Consider the following 10,640-nt stretch of genomic DNA (forward strand, 5'->3'; position numbering starts at 1 on the left):
GTGGTCGGCATGGCAACAGCAGGCCAACGTAACGCCTTTTCATTTAAAGGGGCGGAGAGAGGGTAGAGAGAAACTAGACCGACAGGTGAACTGATTGTTTAAGAGCTCTTTTTTGGGGGAGTTTTGTTTTCATGAACGCATTGTCATGAAGTGTACTTGGACGTTCGGAAGAAAGTAAGACCTTCTAAAACAATGGAGTCCGACACGATAGACACGGCTCGTTCGACACCCACTCGCCACGAGAAAAGTTTGGGACTCCTCACGATGAAGTTTGTTGGTCTTCTCCAAGAGGCCAATGATGGCGTCCTCGACTTGAAAATGGTCAGTGTATACGCCAATGAACTATTTTTCCCCTGTTTTTTTCGAGAGGTATGTTTCACCCCGAGCAGCAGATGTGAAACAAAGAGCGACCAAGTCACCCAATCAAAAGGGGACGTGGTGTGGGCTGTGGGGGGGGTCGCCCGCTGGTCAGGTGGACTGCGCGATAACGAGGTGTTTGAGTATCCAGTACTAGAATTCCCTATTCGTGAGAAATGTTTCAGTTTACGGGATACATGAAGTGTTTAACTGTATAGTGTACTGGCAAAACAAACGAAAAATGTCGGAAGGAGAAATGCTCTGCCGTTCCACCATTTATTTAAATAAATTTAATTCTAGGGATGTGTAACACGGTGATATTTCGGTGTTAATCATCAAAAAACACTGGATTTCAACAACAAAATCACATGTTATATTGTATTATTATATATGTTTTAATGTCCTTGTAGGTAAAGTTATTTTATTTACACTGGATTTGACTTCACGACTATAGGAGGCTGTCAATTTTCACCGGTATGGATTCATCTGCTACGGATAGCCGAAAGAGACCAACTTTCATACATACCGCTTCGAGGAGTTATTGTTTCACCACTAGATGGCAGTAATGATACACATCGCTCCTCTGCCTTCCCTTTTCTTTTTAAATTAGAGAACGTTTGTATTTTAATATTAAAAAAAATAGAGACACAATACATTCATTGTGCCATTGAACAACACTCCTCTCTTGCCCCCAGGTTTCGCTTTGGTTGTGTTCGTCTTAATTGGTCAAATCCTCTCCTTGAATGCCTTAAAGTCTCTGATTTCATCCCATTCAAGCAGTCTTAATTTGCCAGGCAGTCTCGGTGTTGACTGCGTTGCAATATGGTCCTGTAAAAATGTTATTACCCACACATTCTTGACACTTGTTTTGAAATCTACAGGCCGCCGACAGCTTGGCAGTGAAGCAGAAAAGGCGCATATATGACATCACCAATGTGCTGGAAGGCGTGGGCTTGATTGAGAAGAAAAACAAAAATATCATCCAGTGGAGGTTTGGGGAAGAAACAAAAACACGCTTTTGATTTTAAAAGTGTTCTCCGTTGGATACATTACCATATTTCTTTCAAATAGATTCATTCTGAGAGACCTGAACTAAATCAAGTATTGGACAAACGCAGTGATTTTCAAAATGCGACCAACCCCATATGTTTTGCTCTCTTGCAGGGGTGAGAAGAGGGGAAGTCAGAACCAGGAAGTTCTTAACAAAGTTAAGCTTCTGAAAGCCCAAATTTCTGAGCTGGAAGCCCAGGAGAAAGAGCTGGACAAGCAGAAGACCTTGCTGCAAGAGAACAATGAACTCATAAACCACGATTCTGGCAAAAGCGAATATCCTTGCATTGTTGGTGATGTTGTTGTTTGTTTTTTTTTTTCAAAATTGAAAGATGCTGGAAAGCAAAGTGGAAATGTGCCGTGAAGAGGTAGCATCACAGTACCTGTGTGGAAAGAATGCTCGGGTGGTTGTGAAATTTAACTTCCGACTTTTACCTCTCCAATCCTGTTGTTTTCAACACTTCACACAAAAAAAATCATGTCTTTCTATTCTGATGCAGCAGTTTTTTCCCGGAATGTAGATATTGTCACTCAACAATTACACATGGTCTGTTTGCCCTCTTTGGGACTCTTGACTCATTCATTACACTTTCAAAACAAAAATCTCATCTTGATCCTCTTGACAGAAAACAGAGAAAACGTGCTGAAGAGCGGATTATAAATATAATTGCTATTGTCAGATAGGATAATCCCAAATTATATCCCGGTTTTATTTTTCTGTTTTTGTGCGTGTGTCGCTGTTACACGTAATCCTCTTTGCTTAACACTCCATCACCTATAAATTTGTGACGCATGAGGACATCTGCAACTCCTTCATCGGTGAAACTCTCCTCCTCATCGTGGCTCCGTCTGGGACGCAGCTGGAGGTGCTGGTTCCAGAGAAGGTCGCAAAACTTTGCAAACCCACCCAGGTTTATTGCGGCCCACATTAGAGAAGAGGGACAGAAAACCACTTGAAAATTGGAATCCTGTTCAAATAAAGTTGTCGTATTGATTCTCCAAAATATATATCTTTTTTTAAAGTTCTGTATTTGCCGGTGTATAAGGCACACCCAAAAGCCTTCATTTTCTTCAAAAGATGACTCTGCGTCTTATACGCAGGTATGCCTTATATTTGAAGTAATATTGAACCATAACATGTCACGCAACTACTGTCAGCAGTCACTGACTCAATTTCACCATGTAGAAGAAGTAGTGCGTAAACCTAGCCTCTACTGTAGCGCTTTATATTTTGATGTGCCTTATACCTGTACGGTATTTGGAACACTTTTACATAGTTATATATTTTTCATTCATTGAAGGTGTGCGCCTTACATGTAGTCTGGTGCGCCTTATATATGGAAAAAGTTAGAAAATACACCATTGCTTGGGGTGCACCTTATACTCAGGTGCGCCTTACACACCGGAAAATACGGTAAATATTAAAAAAAAAAGATATTTTCTTTTTTTTTTTTTTTTTAGAAAAAAAGGCATTATTCGATAAGCTATATTCTTCAGAATCAGAATCAGAAAACCTTTATTCGTCCCACAATGGGGAAATTTGCAGTCCACAGCAGCAATTGAAAGGGGATGGGGTGAGAAGACTACTTGTATTCTTAGAAGTATAAAGTAGCACATTTTGACAGAAAGGGTTTTAATCACATTAGAATTAACGAGATAAAAAATTAACTAAAAGAAGAATTAACAAAAAAAAGAATTGACAAAGTAAACAGTTTAGTTGTATTAAGTTCATCCTGTCTACTTGATATCTAATTTAAAACAGATTCTTATCTTACAGACCGTGTATTGTAGGTGTTTCATCCGTGACACTCTTACAAAGGCGGAAGTATATGTCAGGTATTTGAAACACCTACAATACACTGTCTGTAAGATAAGAATCTGTTTTAAATCAGACGAAGTAAACAATTTAAAAAGACGAGAGAGTCAACCGCTACACAGTCCACAATAGATTCCCATACTGTCAATACTGTTAACATTGTGCCTTTTCCCTCAAAAAATGTTTATTACATTTTCTTTAACATTTTTTAAAATCAGAATGTTTTTTTTTTAATTCTTAGAAAAAACAATAGTTTTTCACTTGCAAATTTATTGTCACCAATGTATTGTGTTTTTCAGGGCCAGGCGGTTCACAGGAACTACCAAGTGAAACTGCGCAGCAAGGTGGCTCCCATCAACGTCACCCTCATTAACCAGGACTCGGATCACAGTGCCCCTGTGGTCTTCCCTGTGCCTCCCACTGACGTGATGTGGCCCCTGCCTACGCTGGCCGCCAGCCCGTATTGTCTCCCCTTCTCCACGGCCGCCGACTCGACCGGCTCCAGCACCTCCTCATTCTGTAGCCAGGACTCTCTCGACGCAGGCCAGCAGGTAGCGCTGACCGAGCACCATGATGTGCTGAGGCCAGTCTTCCCACATTCTCCCACTGGTAAGAACTGTTTGTGGGCGAGATGGAGGGGGCGGGGGGGAAAGGGAGTTGTTCGAAATTAAACACATTATTTTACGATTTAAATATTTAAGGCATAGTTTGTTTACAATGATATAAAAGTTAGAAGTTACCAGTGCTATTACCTATTTTTATTTTTTTTTTGGAGGGGGGTGCTCAAAACCCCCAAAATTGAATACTAGCACCCATAAAAAAATTCTATGTAAAAATGGGTGTCTGCTACTCCTGTCCTCCTGATTATTTTGATATTTTGATGTTGGTTTGTTGAACTATTAAATTGAGCCCACACATACCCCCCAAAAATAAGTTTAGGTTTTATGTAGAATTGTGAGTAATTTTTTTCTGTCTAATTGACCTAGCAGGAAATCTTTTTTTTCTTGCCAATATACTTTCATGTGTTGAATGAGTACAGATGTCAAAATAATGTTACATTTCATAGTGCCTAAATTTAACATAAAGTGGCCCAAAATCATTTTGGGGAAGTTTAATTTTGACTACCAGCTTTTTAAAAAAATGTCCATTCATGGGTGCACGTCTTTTCCAATCCAATCACATTTTCAAGCATTTTACTGTGGCACCTTGTAACTGAACCAAAAGTTTGTACCTTTGTCCTCTCCATTGACAATAAGCTTCTGTCCAATGTCACACTTTTGGCCTTCTCCTTTGCAGAGTGGCCCGATCAGCCGACGTCTGTTTTGGATCTGGAGCAGATGGACTTTACAGGCCCAGAGTTCCAGTCTGTGTTCGGCATGAGCAGCTGGCTGAGGCACAGTCATGTCACGGACCGCATACATGGCGACTGTGATGGTACTCTCTTTATTTGTTTAGAAGTATGATGTACAAACAACAGATTTCCCATTCTTGACAATTGAGCACGCCATTTATAATTTTCATCTTGATCAGCTGAGAGCACTGTTTCTCCATTATTTTCGGCACACCTATGCAGATCATTTTATCCTTATTAATCTTATAGAAAACAAAAAAAGAAATAGAATTACAACTTTCAACAAAAATAACAGTCCATAATAGAAAACATTCAAGTGCATCCATTTGCCTGACATAAAAAAGTACCACTGCCATCTATTGTCATGGATGTGCAATGACCTTTTATCCCACCCTAGAACTTCACCACGCCCCTCCCATTTGAGGACTGTTTTATAGGCTTGGGCTGTTCCAGTAAATTTATATATATATACAGTAAGGTCTCGTTATATCGATAGTACTGCTTATTACGATACTATTTCTACGAACGCAAGGAGAAAGTTTACATGCCGCAGGATCGGCTATAACGATAGTCCGGTTATATCGATATTTTTTCCGACTCCCGAGAATATCGATATAACGAGACTTTACTATATTATAAAATTGTATTTCGTTGCAGATGCTGCTAAATTCATCGATGAATTCATCTCCACTGATGGTGAGCAAATTTAAAGGCAACGTGATATTGCTACTATTATGCATTTTGTACTTTCAAAAAAGAGTTTGGATGATTTTACCCCCGCCCCCCTTCAAAGGTTTTCCACCTTTGTGTTTGTGGTATTTTTGTTTAGGCATGGACTTTGGCTTCACCCTTGATGACTGCAGTGGTTGTGACGTGTTAGACGTGCAGGCCTTCAACTACTAATGAATGAAATGCAAGGAGTATACCTCCATTCTTCCCTCTGACTCATTTTCGATTTTCAATAAGTTATTAATGAAGTTAGTATGCCTCCATTATCCCGTTGAAGCTTTACGGAGTAAAAATACCCGCAGCATTCAGAGCTGTGACAGTATTGAAAATTCTTCGCCATCCGTGAAATGTTGTTCGTTCACCCTGTTTGTGTTTGGTTATTTATTACAATGAATGTTCTGTTGGGTGCTGGGAATCTTAAATTATTGTGCCACTGCCATTATAGGCTGTTTCGGTTTCATTAAGTCTTTGTTTTGGATTTGGCTCATCATTTTGAGTCTTTAAAAGGCAATCGTTGTTTGATGTTGAATGTGTCTTATTTGCTATATAATTGACCATGTTTTTTTCATCTCAGTTGCCAGTATGCTTGATTGCAAGAATTCTTGATTGCTGATTTGGGGGATTTTTTGGTAATTTATTTTCTCAATAAATGGTTGAAATCTCAATTTAGGCGCCTTCCAACTTTACGGATCTAGCACTCTTGACAATTCTTCCATTAATATTTTGAGGAAAAAAAGTTGTTTTCAAGAAGAAGAAAAATTCCCTCAAAAGCAAAAATATGTTCACGAATAAGACAAAAAAATCCCCACTCTTAACGTCCCATCATGTGTATTGTTAAAAAAAAAAACTTTAGTCCACATGAGTGCTTGTTGCGGGTGGCTTTATTCAGCTAGGAATCATCTGAAATATATATATATATACATATATGCTCAGAAAGAACTTTGTACACTTCACAAATATTGTCATTTCTTCACAGCACAACCTTCTTTGAAAAGCCAGCAAGAGAGAACAGGACAGCACACCTAAGGTCGATTGCATTCATCATGTCAAGTCACGCTTCATGTTTGCAATTGGAGACTTGATCCCGATGTCATTTGGCTTCGGCTAAGGAGACAGAACAAAAGCGTTTGAATTGTAATCAAGTTTAAAAAAAGAATCGATGATGGTAAATGTCTGACAAGATGAGCTATTTTGGCCCCAGTGAACAAGCAAGGCAAGAATTACACTCTGAGATTGAAACTATGATCACATTGATTTCCTGAAAAGGCTAATCGGTTTTTTTTTCCACTGGTATTTTTTGTAGTCATTAATGTATTGCTTAGAGGGAAAATGTTTTCCAGAAAAAGGAAATAGTTTTCCAGAAGATGTATTTATGTAAATTGTGTTCTAACTTTTCTTGACAGGCATCTCTCTCCCAGTGAATTTCATATTATTTTTAAAGGACTGGGATGGAGCCCCGAGGAGGTATGGTGATGGAGGACGCTAATTATATGTATAAGGACGGCGCGATCATAACAAAAGGATGATAGACTGACAAAATAGGGTAAACTGCCCATCTCTGTGTAAATTCATAACCTCAAAAATACCCATCCTGTTTGTCTCCTCACTTACTTTTGGCAAATGATAAATGTCACATAAGAAGTGGTTGGTATATTTGCACTTAATGTATGCATTTTTATTTTAAAAAATCAACTTTTTGAGTTTTTGCATATTTTTTTTCAGGTGAATAGATTTTCATCTTATTGTGTGTGTTTTTTTCTTTTCAGTCTGCTTCTATTCTCCTTGGTATAAGACAACTTGAAGAATATTTTCATACCTTCACTAACAGAGAGCATGCTCCCGGTCTCAGGTAACAGTATCGATTAAATCCAAGCCATGGTCTTCTTTTTGGTTTGCGTCTTCCCTTTTATCAAAACAAAACGAAAAAAATCAGCTTTTTCCGCATACTACTTTTCACCACATGTTCAAGCACCGATAACGCGCTTCTCACCAGGTGTAATCTCCGATTCTCCGTCAACCAAGTTGCAGCGTCGGCCGAGTCTAACGCGGTGATGAACAGGAAAGCCTGCAGACACAACAGGAGTACTAACACGTTTTTCTCCATGTCTCATTAAACTCCCCGCAGCCGCACATAACCTCCTTTTATGTACGGGAGGGTCAACAACCAAAACAAGCACACTTCCCATCAAACGTGAAAGGCAGCAGTCACAACTTCCTGTTTGTCCACATATACTCGCATCACAAAAGATGTCACCTCACGATTTCACATCCGAGGGCTTTTTCAAAAAGAGGAAACGCTCTGCAAGAAAACCACCAAGGCTCATTTGAATCTTAAGAATGTTTCAGGGGTCACCAAGTTTTTGAAGAGTGAGAGCCACTTTATAGTACTGATTGTGTGAGGGGTCGACCAAATTGATATACTGTGCGCCTGGAAAAATCATATTTGTCCACATGATCATTTAATCATATGAGCATGTGTTATTTTTTATACTTGATTTTAATTTTCCGACTCTGATCATGTTAATAATGTATCATTAACTGCCGGTGTTTGCATTCTTAAGCCCTAATTTCTACGAGCAAATCACAATGTCATAAGCCTGGTGGGCCACTCGTAGTCTTCACAAGCTACCTGGTTGCCCAGGGGCCACCACGTTGGTGACCCTTATTTTGGGTAAGATCTTATAAAATGTAAATGTGATCCTTCATAAATCTGCGTATACAGTTTCAAAGTCCAAGTGTTCAAAAAGGGGGCTTTATATTTTTAATAATAATAATAATACATAGTTATTTATTATGCTAAAACTTTATTTTGGACTAAAATGTAATGTTTTACAAAAGAATAAATGAAGTAAGTACATATTTTTAAAAGCTCATTTTATTGAAATTCATATAATTTTGAGGAAAAGGGTGTGTAGGCTCTCAGTTGTACAGGAGTGATCCATCGAGGAAAAGGTTTCCTCAGCCGTCACCTGTACTTCTCTGGTGTCAGATACTTCACTTCTCATCCGAAGAGCTTCGTCAGCGAAAGTTGTGCTGGTAACCCTGGTCCAATATCCCTAATTGTCCCAGCTCTAAGGGACCAATCTGTTTACTTCTATTGCTCTATGCCTGGCTCTGGTTTCACCTTATTTAGCATGCGAAGCGAAACATCCCACTCTTTCAAACAAGTACAGATGACGGCTGAAGAAACCTTTTCCTCTTTGAGGAAAATTGCCCCCCCCCCCCCCCCCCCCCCCCAAAAAAAAAAAATCATTTTTTTAGAAAACAAGTTGTCCGAACAAAAACATACGAGTCATAAAAAAGGTCTTGACATTATGTATATTTTTGTATACCTTTACATAATATTGGTTGAGAACTGACTGTCATGATGTACCTCAAGGCACGAGTTTTGGCCCTGTACTATTGTTTGTACATTTGGTTGGCTCTTCATGAAATGGCTATTGACAAAAAGACATCAAAGCACAGAGTTTGAACAACATATTTGACAGACACTGTACAGTGGATGAAAACGTAGACATGTCGTCAACAAACATGAATTGAGAACATTTTAAGTGTGACATCATCCAAGAAATTGCATGGATTTACAGAAACATAAAAGGGGAAATAAGGCAGAATTATGACTCAACAGTATGAGCCGGTCAACAAGCAATATCGTTTCAACACCCATAATCCAACCACAAACATCTTCCTCCTTTTGGTTCAACAACTGGCTAAAAACATTGTCGATAGCCACCATTTTTGGTGGCATTTACCATCTGCAACAATGTCCCCAAATAATAATAATAAAACAGAAGATGTGTGAAATTGCTCATCGAGTGCTTTTATCTCTGATAACTTTCTCAATGTGTCCTCACAGAGATGCAGTGGCCGCACAACCATAAACTGAGATGACAACAACGAGCCCGGCATCCAAACACAGGTCATTTATTTATTATGCTAAATGTCCACACATGCGTCAATATAATATGAATTATGATTGTGACGTGATTCGATTACAATATCAGATGATTGGGTTTTTGGATAATGTGATATATTGAATACAAGATTTCAAAAAGATGCTCAAAAGCCATGATTAGTGTGGTCCGTGTTAAAAAGTAAACATCTAACTGGTGTAGGACGAGGAGGAGGAGGCGGCGGTGGTGGTGGTGGTGGAGCAGGAGGAGCAGCAGGTGGAGGAGGAGAAATTGGCGACCACTATGGAAACAGAAAAGACAGCATGGTGAGCTTACAGCAAAAAAATAAAATAAAAGGTGATGAATAACGACAATCACATGGTAGCCCGACAAGCCACATCCTCCGATTCTCCAGCTGCAGTTGGAGCGCCAGTGTTTCTTTCGGAACCTCCGCAGTGGCCACTCTCTTTCTCTCTCCTGCAACATATTTCATACAACACAAAATCAAGAAATGTAGTTTGTAAAAGGTGGATTATATGTCAAATACTTTTATATTTTTTGTGGGAAAAATGCATTGAAAATTTTTTTGTATTTTCTTGAGGGGGTAAAGGTCATTTAGAGTTGATAAAATATTGGGTATTATAAAAAAAAATTGTGCGCAAAAAAAACCTTTTTTTGGGGATCACACCAAATATGTTTAACCCTTGAAAAAAACTTTGAAGATTTTACAAACTACTTTTCTTGATTTTGTGTTGTACGAAATGTGTTGCAGGCGAGAGAGACAGTGACTTTTCATCAGTGTATCCTTTTGAATATAGATGATTTTTTTTAATTCTAATTCTACATTATTTTTCAAATTAAAATATTTGGTGGTATGCAAAAAAAATATTATTTTACACACACATATTTTTTACAATACACAATATTTTATCAACTCTAAATGACATTTTCTCCCTCAAGAAAATACCCCACAAATGTAATTATATGCAAAGGTGGGTTTAGATGCTTTTCTGCTTTTGCTTTAACTATCACATGGAAATTTCACAGGCATATGATGCCCATTTGTATTTGTATCACGCTTTCACAACACCTACAACTCTAATCAAGTGCTTTACAGACTATTCAACTTAACATAAAATAGCGACGATAGCATAATCAAAACTGTTTCTCCAACATACATACCAGCCGAGGGGGCGGTTCTACGATGGTCATGGCCTGTGTCGACTGCGAGGCCGAAAGCAGCAGCAGCAGCTGGACGCACAGCATTAACGCCAGCACCCGAGTGTCCATGTTGGACTTTTTGTGCAGCCGACCGATTGTGTCATCTTATATACGCCCGCCGCTGATGACCAAAGAGCATGTCCACGTGTTATCAAAGTGAAAGCGATTTGTTTATACAAAACGCAAGAGATCTAAAATGGTGTCTTCCGCCGAGGTCCCTAAT

At 38.9% G+C, this 10,640-nt stretch overlaps 2 protein-coding genes and 1 long non-coding RNA gene across 4 annotated transcripts; 1 reads left to right on the forward strand and 2 right to left on the reverse strand.

The window, feature by feature from the left end:
• Positions 1–57: 57 nt before the first annotated feature.
• On the forward strand, positions 58–6,121 carry LOC148891432 (transcription factor E2F5-like). The gene is made up of 8 exons (XM_089008808.1): positions 58–321; positions 1,239–1,348; positions 1,522–1,683; positions 2,183–2,291; positions 3,523–3,832; positions 4,520–4,657; positions 5,232–5,270; positions 5,404–6,121. The coding sequence occupies exons 1-8, from the start codon at positions 193–195 to the stop codon at positions 5,475–5,477; spliced, it is 1,071 nt and encodes a 356-aa protein (XP_088864934.1). The 5' UTR covers positions 58–192; the 3' UTR covers positions 5,478–6,121.
• Positions 6,122–6,166: 45 nt separating this feature from the next.
• LOC148891433 (uncharacterized) lies at positions 6,167–7,457 on the reverse strand. The gene is made up of 3 exons (XR_016116491.1): positions 7,294–7,457; positions 7,120–7,206; positions 6,167–6,407 (listed from the first exon to the last, which is right to left on the reverse strand). It is a non-coding gene; the product is annotated as an uncharacterized LOC148891433 (long non-coding RNA).
• A 1,068-nt stretch (positions 7,458–8,525) lies between these two features.
• Positions 8,526–10,528, reverse strand: LOC148891434 (uncharacterized). Of its 2 annotated transcripts, none has more exons than XM_089007540.1 (3): positions 10,379–10,528; positions 9,575–9,673; positions 8,526–9,497 (listed from the first exon to the last, which is right to left on the reverse strand). In XM_089007540.1, exons 1-3 carry the CDS (start codon positions 10,484–10,486, stop codon positions 9,363–9,365), a joined length of 342 nt encoding a protein of 113 aa, XP_088863666.1. In that variant the 5' UTR covers positions 10,487–10,528; the 3' UTR covers positions 8,526–9,362. The 2 variants fall into 2 exon arrangements, with proteins under 2 accessions (XP_088863666.1, XP_088863665.1); XM_089007539.1 differs by having other exon boundaries at positions 9,569–9,673.
• Between the last annotated feature and the right edge of the window lie 112 nt (positions 10,529–10,640).

This window comes from Hippocampus bargibanti, linkage group LG11, assembly GCF_051943395.1.
Source record: "Hippocampus bargibanti isolate YZ-2025 linkage group LG11, ASM5194339v1, whole genome shotgun sequence".
NCBI lineage: Eukaryota > Metazoa > Chordata > Actinopteri > Syngnathiformes > Syngnathidae > Hippocampus > Hippocampus bargibanti.

What these genes read in the sequence shown, in the direction of transcription:
- LOC148891432 (XM_089008808.1), top strand. Translation starts at nt 193, where the DNA reads ATGGAGTCCGACACGATAGACACGGCTCGTTCGACACCCACTCGCCAC. An exon ending in GCGTCCTCGACTTGAAAATG is followed by an intron (nt 322 to 1,238) that starts GTCAGTGTATAC and finishes TGAAATCTACAG; the next exon opens with GCCGCCGACAGCTTGGCAGT. An exon ending in CATACATGGCGACTGTGATG is followed by an intron (nt 4,658 to 5,231) that starts GTACTCTCTTTA and finishes ATTTCGTTGCAG; the next exon opens with ATGCTGCTAAATTCATCGAT.
- LOC148891434 (XM_089007539.1), bottom strand. Translation starts at nt 10,486, where the DNA reads ATGGACACTCGGGTGCTGGCGTTAATGCTGTGCGTCCAGCTGCTGCTG. An exon ending in TAGAACCGCCCCCTCGGCTG is followed by an intron (nt 9,674 to 10,378) that starts GTATGTATGTTG and finishes AATATGTTGCAG; the next exon opens with GAGAGAGAAAGAGAGTGGCC. An exon ending in TGTCGGGCTACCATGTGATT is followed by an intron (nt 9,498 to 9,568) that starts GTCGTTATTCAT and finishes CTGTTTCCATAG; the next exon opens with TGGTCGCCAATTTCTCCTCC.